General features: G+C 34.5%; 1 protein-coding gene across 1 annotated transcript; it reads left to right on the top strand.

The window, feature by feature from the left end:
- The first annotated feature begins 1214 nt into the window (after nucleotides 1–1214).
- On the top strand, nucleotides 1215–1877 carry LOC145805376 (uncharacterized). The gene has a single exon (XM_082900498.1). The coding sequence runs from the start codon at nucleotides 1215–1217 to the stop codon at nucleotides 1875–1877; it is 663 nt and encodes a 220-aa protein (XP_082756624.1).
- Nucleotides 1878–8878: the final 7001 nt, after the last annotated feature.

The following is an 8878-nucleotide window of genomic DNA, read 5'->3' as shown; positions in this document are numbered from 1 at the left end:
TTTTAAAAGTATTTTCCTCAAAAAGAAGAAGAAGATAGAATCATAAGAAATTGATAATTTTTTACAAACTAGTTTTTATTTTCAAAAAAATACTCCCTCTATCTCAAAATATTAGTCTTTTATTTCATTTTTCATTGTCTCAAAATATTAGTTCATTTTCAAAAATTAAGAAATAAAATAATATAAATTTATTATTTTATCCTTCTTTTAAATTCATTAACAATATAAAAAATATAATTATCACATTTGATACTTTAAAAAAAATGTAATATCAAAAGATAATTTTAAAATTTTAATATTTTTAAAATATAATTATTGTATTATTAAAAAAAATCAAGGGTATGTTTGGTTTTGTTTTGTAGAGTGATTTTGGAAATTTTTTTCTAAAAAACTTGTTTATTTTGTAATTTTTCCAAAACAATTTCTAAAATTATTTTATCTCTCTTACACATCAATCAATCACTTTTTCTCTCTCCTCTCTCATTCTCAATCACTTTTTCTCTCACACACATCTACTCAATTACAACAAAATATGAAATCATTCCAATCTTTCAAACTTTAAAAATACTTTCAAAATACAAAACTACATAAATAAAAAAAAATTTAAACTCTTTCTTTAAAATAATTTTTAAAAATTAACTAAAGATACCCTAAGTTTTTTAAAAGAGACTATTATTTTGAAGAGGAGGGAGTAGAAGACAGAATTCGAACTGAGTGATGTGATGTGTGTGCTAGACAGAGAGAGAGAGAGAGAGAGAGGAGGACTATGCTGTGGAGACAGAGATAGAAGACCTGTGATGTGTGTCTTGGTGAGTGTGTCAGGGTGTCTCGTGAGATAGAGATATTTGAGAGTTCATTTCACCAAATCTGATATCACTAGCTCCAACGGTGCATCAAATCCGTGGGGCAACCGGTTGGTTGACCGGTAAGTGTAATTTTTTTTTTTTACCCTTTTGAACTGTTTGAACCCACCTTTGTGAACCGGGGAAAGGGGCGACCGGTTGGTCGACCAGCGGGTCGACCGGTCAGCCAATTTTTTTTCTTTTTCTTTTTGTTTCCCTCCATTTCTGTTCCCAATTCTTTTTCCTATTTCTGTTTCCCTCTATTACATATATGTCTGGCATATGGATTATGTTCTCATATAAACCCATTATCCATATGCTAGACAACTCCACACAACTGATATGATCATAATTTAAACAAAACAGAGCATAATGAATACCTTCAAATTCAAATCCATGATATTGACTTCATTTTCATCCTCTTCTTCTTCCTCTTCCTCTGATGATGAGTCTGATGATGATGAATATATCGTCACACTTTTAGGAGCTTATGAGCAGAATAATACTAGTATGCTTCAGATTCTTAAGTCAAGTGATAGCTCAAAGAAAATAGGTGGTTCTGTTGTAGGTCATAGATATATACACAGAGATAGAAGGCAGGGTCATGACAGATTGTTTGCAGATTATTTTGCTGCAAATCCAGTGCATTTACCTACAATATTTCGGAGACGTTTTCGAATGCGTCGTCCTTTGTATCTACGCATTTTGAATGCAATCCAAGCACACAATTCATATTTTGCTCAAAAACAAGATGCAGCTTATGTACTTGGATTATCTCCCTTACAAAAAATGACTTCAGCGATGAGAATATTATCATATAGTGTCGCAGCAGATGCAGTTGATGATTACATTCATATTGGGGAAACTACTGCAATTCAAAGTTTGCAACAATTTTGTAATTCAGTGATTGAAATTTTTGGAGAAGAATATCTGAGATCTCCGACGCCAACTGACATTGCTAGATTACTTGCTATTGGGGAGGTTCGGGGGTTTCCTGGCATGTTGGGAAGTTTAGATTGCATGCATTGGGAGTGAAAAAATTGTCCAAAGGCATGGCAAGGTCAATATGTAAGCCATCAAAAAAAGCCAACCATTATTCTTGAAGCAGTAGCATCTTATGACTTATGGATTTGGAATGCATTTTTTGGAATGCCTGGCTCACACAATGACTTGAATGTGTTGGACCGATCGCCTTTGTTTTCTAATCTTGCGCAAGGTAAAGCTCCCCCTGTCCATTACACAATTAATGGACATAGTTACAATATGGGTTATTACCTTGCTGATGGTATATACCCTCAATGGGCAACATTGGTTCAAACAATTTCTTTCCCCAAGGAGCAAAGAGACAACATTTTGCAATGATGCAAGAGTCTGCCAGGAAAGATGTAGAGCGGGCATTCGAAGTCCTTCAATCTCGATTCGCAATTATAAGTGGTGCTGTACGTTATTGGGATTCGAAAATGCTTGCCAACATAATGAAGAGTTGCATCATATTACATAATATGATTGTCGAAGATGAGAGGGAGGAGCACCTTGATTTCAATTATGATATTTCATCAACCAACACACCAGTGCAAATTTTCTCTACTCCTACTAATGACTTCCAATCATTTTTGTCTCGTCATTTAGGTATTAGAGATAAGGATGCATATCATGCCCTCCGTAATGATTTAGTAGAACCTATGTGGCATCTTCATGGTGAACACTAAATTCACCACATCAATACATGTAATTTTGTTTATAGTTTTGGAATGGAAGATTCTCTTGTTTGTAATCTTCATTATGATGCACTATATTAACTAAGTAATTCAGAAGTTATATGATGATGTGCTGTTGTAATATTCAATCTTTAATATTCAGAATTGTGCAGTGTTCAGTTCATGACAATTACAAATGATAATATACATAACTTAATCAGTTATAAATGATAATTTCACATAAAATTAATATGATTTTCTTAAATTTTGTGTTGATGTGCCACAAATGATAATACCACATCCATTTATGCACATTTCATAATCATGTCTTAAATGATAATTTAATAATAATATATTAAATTACTGATGTTCATGTGCATAATCATAATGTCTTCAATTACTGATGTTGAAGTGCATAATCATAATGTCTTCTTTTACTGATGTTGATCTGCATAATTATAATTTAATAATAATGTCTTAAATTAGTATTCTTAATTCAACGACAATTCTTAAATTACTGCATAATCATTATTTTTGCATATACAAATTTATTGATGTGGCACTGATTTACTGATGTTGATCTTGCCATTCATTTATTACCTCACTTAAAATGCATTCAACATACATAGTTAAAAAATACATAATAAGCCATTCATTTAGTCAGTAGATAAATGCATTCCACCTACAAATCATAATGTCTTCAATTATTTATGCACACACTACATACATTTGAACCACCTACCATTCATTTTACACACACCACCTACCATTCATTGAATGCATTCCATCTACCATCCCTCATTTTACACACTGCATACGGTTGTTGAGTATTAATTTCCTCACCACCTACCTCAAGAATGAAGCCTCTATATCAGCTCAAAATTATATACAAACCTGCCATCAAAAAATTAACAACCTTCACTGAATACCTCTGCCCACAGATTGCCTCTAAGAACACAGTCAGTGTATTCCCTCCACCACTACCTTCAAATTCAGCTTAACCAAAATCTAATCCCAAACTCTGCATATTCAGTGTAGTGTAAGTGTGAATCCACAGACTGAGCAAGGAAAACCATTTGAATCAAGAAAGGCAGGAACAAAAACAAGAAGGCGGCATCCAAGAGGTAGTATGTTGCATGGTGAAAGGCATGGGTCAACTGGTTGGTCAACCGGCCCTGTGTTTTTTTTTTTTTTTTTCAGTGTGTATGCTGTATTTGTTCAATTTTATGTTTTATTTGTTCAAGTTTAACTTTCTCAAGAGCATGAAATTCATGTTTGAATCAAACTTTATGTTCAATATTTTAAAACATAAAATTGTTCAATATTTTAAAAATTAACAGAATTGTATGTTCAATTACTGATATTGTTCAACTTTAACTTTCTCAGTATTTTAATCAAACTTTCTGTGGTACTGGCATATGATGATTTTTAGGATTATTCATACAGAACTGTAATTCATACAGAATAGAGAATATGTTGAAAGTCAACATAGAATATGAAAATGAACTCCCTATTGATTTTAAGGCAACACAGAACTGTAATACAGCAAATGAATAGCAAATGAATAGAGAATGTGCTGTATGAATTTTCAACTCCCTATTGACTTTCATAGCATATTAAGGCAACACATTCATACAGAACTGTAATTCATACAGCATATTCACTATTGACTTTTAGGGTAATTAAAAAAACATGTAATATGAAAATAACATGTAATTAGTATGCATACTGAAATATGGTAATGTTTTTCCATTTTAATATGCATTGTAATATTAAAACTATATTCATTTGAAATTCAACAGATTTTGACATTATGCCTAGAACTAAAAGAGCGAGAGCACAAGTTAGTGAAAGTTCCAACCCTCCACGACGCGAAGAAAAACTGCCTTAAATTCAGTCATATCCTACTGATGATTTTCTCAGTAAAAGTCATGCACTAGCCTTTCCAAACTTCTCTAGCCGACCGATTGTAACAGCGAGGAGGGTAAATCTTCCATCTCAATATGATGCACTATTAATTAGTAAACTTGAAGCAATAGGATGGCTAAACTTAATTAATTTGCCCCAAAAGGTATATCCACGGCTGGTATCTCTATTTTATGTTCACCTAAGAGGTACTCAGGAAGAAGATGGAAATTTTACTCTTTTGTCATATGTGAAAGGAAAGGATATACAGTTTGATATTCCTACTTTGGCAAGCATTATTGGAGTTGAGTTAGGTGATGAAAATATTCATTTTCAGACTGAGGCTGAGTTAGCTAATATCGTTGGTAATGCTACTAATGTCTATACTACAATTTGTCGAAACAGATTTACTGGGACTAGTTTACAAGCAAGACATTTAAAACCTTATTTTCGGATTCTCCACCGGTGGATTGTAGAAAATGTCACTCCAAAAAAAGGACATCATGATGTGGTCCCATATTTTAATGCCTATTTGTTATACTGTTTTGAAGTTGGTCAGAAGTTAGATTTGTGTTACATAATTATGAAAGAAATGATACTGGCAAATCAAGGTCAATTCACGGGTCGGTCATTACTGTTTGGGGCACTCTTAACAAAAATTTTCAAACATTTTAAGGTTCACCTTGTAGATGAAATGGATATCAAAATCCGTTCACCAATTAATCAGTATACAGTGACCCGTGCTGGTGTAGCCTCCAATTTAATGGGAAGTGTTAATGCTCCAGAAGATTCAGAAGATGAAGTCCCAGAAGATGATGCTCCAGAAGATCCTCATGCCAATATGATGCCATCAACTAAACAACCTCAATATTGGACTGAGTTTTTGGCCATGGAAGAACAACGTTATAATCAACGCGTTCAATGGGAACATCAAATGGCTAATTAGGTCAACTCGTTGGGTACTCAGTTTGATACATTTGCCACTGCACAGAACTCATTAATTCAACAATTTGGTGATTTCCGTGTGGACATTGAGCATCGTGTAGATAGGATTGAGCATCGCGTAAATGACATATACCATCACTACTACCCTTCTCTACCACCACCACAAGATAATAACTGTTGATGTGTTTCACATTATGTATTTGTATTGTTTTGTATTTTGTTATTTTAACAACCTTTTGTTGGGTCAATTTGTTAAAGAGGACGACATTAATTAAAACCTATTCAGTTATGACCATTGGCCTATGCAGTTATTATCACTTTATATTGTAGTTTTTCATTTTAATGCCTAGTTGACAAAGGACATGATTATGTACATCCTGAAAATACTACAAAAAGGTCATTATCCAGTTATGATTCCTCTGGTACAAATCATGTTATAGTAGTTAATGACTTCACTTTAAATATCATTTTAAAGAAGACGAGGTTAATTAAAAAAAAAACACATTGAACTACAGGCCAAAGATCTCCCTATGCAAAAAACATGGCAACAATTAGATATTGAACTTGAAATATGGCAAAAATACGTATCGGGGGAATTCATAAAACCAATAAAACTAACCAATACAAGTTAGACGTAATATTTTTAAATAATAAAACCAATAGATGAAACCCACAAATACGGAACCTTTCAAGGCAATCTATTAGTTGTTCGAAATAAAATCTGTCGTTGAAGATCTTCGTAGTACGCCCTTTGCATAGGATTTAAAATTGTCATGTCTATTGACATAATTTTATAATCTTCATTTCGTTGTTCTCTTTCATTCATCATAGATAGGAGTTTTAGTTGTTCCTCCCTATCTTCGGCCCTTCTTCGACGCTCTACAGCCTTCTGCTCACGATTTATCGCCTTTTGTTCATCTCGCTGAATAGTTCTAGCGGAGATAGTTGATAACACTTCAACAATTTTGGATTGGTTGGCAGCCATTTTATCAAATCTACTATCGTGCGTTGTTTGATTCTTTAACTTCTCTTTCGCTGCCTTAGGACCAATTGGTCGTGTTGATGTATTAGATGGTTGTTCGTGCACCACATTATTCTGGTTGGATTGAGAAGCCTCATATTCACTTGGTGGATTTGAACATGGATCAGCATGTTGCGTGCTTCTTTTTGATCGAAATTCATCCCACTTACAACTTTGGTGCAAAATCTCCCAACATGTATAAAATGTGAAGTGTGTTTTCTATATTGCATGATACATCCGCTTCGCTTCAGTGACCTACAAAAAAAAATTACAAAGATTTCAACAACAAGTATACATTTAAAAAAGAAAATTGATATTTAATAACACAAATAAATTTTACCATATCTGCCTCAGTTGTTCCACTTTGTTGCCTCAGTTGAATTTGTTCAAGAAAACCACATAATTTATTAATTGCATTTTGCATGGCAAACCAACGACGAGTCAAAGAAATACGATTTCGATTTGATTCACTGCTCAATTGTGAATTAAAATAAACAAGTACTCGTTCCCAAAATATAGCCATAGTCTGACTATTACCAGTAATGGGATCTTGAGAGACTACTAGCCAAGATCTACATAAAGTTTCATCTTCTATAATTGTGAATGCTTTACCACGAGAAACACGAGAAGTTTCTGAAATAAAATGATTATCACTGTTCTGCGTGTTCTGTTCTCGTGAAGATTCCGACATAAAATTAATATGAGTGTTGTGCTCAAACATTTGTGATTCCTCAAACATTTCGAAATCTTCCATAGTTTAGAAAAAATACAATACACTTACTGAAAAATATTGTAATGATATAAAGCTCAAACTCAGAATCAGATAATTTAATCAGATAATATTAATTAAAATTTCAAGGGAAACAAATATCTAATGACACAAAAGAAAAAAAATTCACAACATATAAATGCTATTTTGAAAATGAAATACTCTGTCAGCTTGATATAGAAATCAGATCTATTTTATAGAGCACATCATCAACGGTAAATTTTCAAAATACTCTGTCCATCCAACGGTAAATTATTGTAACGGCTAATTGTGAAATATGTATGTCAAATATATAGGGAATTTAAATTTATATCACATTTCAAATTATTCATAAGCCACAAATTAACCTATGTCCAAATAAACTAGCTCAAACAAGTTGAAACCAACCAGTTCAAACCTGTTCTTGCTAGTTGTGCACTGTAGTCGAATTGCCCAACCCAGTCGACTGGTTGGTCAACCGGCCGGTCGACCGGGTGGTTGACCGGTTGCTCTCCAACGGTCACACGAGGCAGCAGTTCAAACCAACCAGTTCAAACCAACCAGCTGAGGATTCAAACGAACTAGTGGCTTAAATGGTGCACCGGTCGACCGGTTGGTCAACCGGCTGGTTGACCGGTTCCTCCCTCCAACGGTCACACACAGTGTTTTGGTGAAATCTGTATGTTGTCCTCAGTTTGATATAGCGATCCCGGTATTTCCTGTTGTTGTTTAACTGTGATCCGGACTCGGTTCCGTAGATTCGTTGTTGTCTTATCCTCATTTCTATCCCTTACTCTTTTAATTAGAGTTTTGGGTTGTGTTGGGCAAGTTGGGAATAAGTTGGTTATGTTTTAAAACTTAGAAATTTTGCCCAGGTTATGGTCTCTCCGCTTGCGTGGGATTTTGTTGTTGCCTCTCCGCTCGAGCGGCAGTTTGGACGCTCGAGCGTGAATTTCCTTCTCTCAGCATTTTGGACATCTGCAGAAAATTCTGGGAGAGTGCATCCGGCGCTCGAGCGGATCTTGGGACGCTCGAGCGTGAACCTGTGTCTGACGCTCGAGCGGGGTGTTGTACGCTCGAGCGGACCTGTTTTTATATCAGTCCGTGAAATCACTTTTTTGATCACTTTTTGATTTCTTTTCTCTCTCTTACTTTTTCAAAACCTCCATTGGAGAGCACCTCACTCTAAAACCCTAACTTCTCTCTTAGGATTGATCTAGTAAGAGTTGTTTTCTCACCTTGGGCCTTTACAAAAGTTGTGTTGATCGTAGAGGGCTATCTTTTAATCTGAAAATTTCAGGATTTGGAGCATTTCCGTTTCTTCATCTCCTTCGTTGAGCCCCATCATTCGAGGTAGGAATATCCTACTCCTCTTTATGAGCTTTGTCTTTGAATTTTAGCATTTTGATATGTCGGGGGTTGTTGGGTAATTTTGAGAAAGTTTGGGCCTTTGTGCAATTTTACAAAAGTTAGGGATTAAACATATAAACCTATATGCATGTTAGGCATAGAGATATGAGATTAATGTTGGGACATAGATGGAAATGGAACCTTAGGGTTGTTTTGTGAATTATGGTAATTTGCCCTAATTGGTTTAATTAATTAACGCACATAATTAATTGAAGAAAACGAGGAATTGAATTGAGAATGTTGAAATTGGGAATGTATGGGACTAAAGAGTGTAGTCGAGTCTTTTATTGCTCATCTAGTTGGAATGTTG

This window comes from Camellia sinensis, chromosome 13, assembly GCF_055761805.1.
Source record: "Camellia sinensis isolate YWXY chromosome 13, ASM5576180v1, whole genome shotgun sequence".
Lineage (NCBI taxonomy): Eukaryota > Viridiplantae > Streptophyta > Magnoliopsida > Ericales > Theaceae > Camellia > Camellia sinensis.
This window is presented reverse-complemented; position numbering and strand designations above follow the sequence as displayed.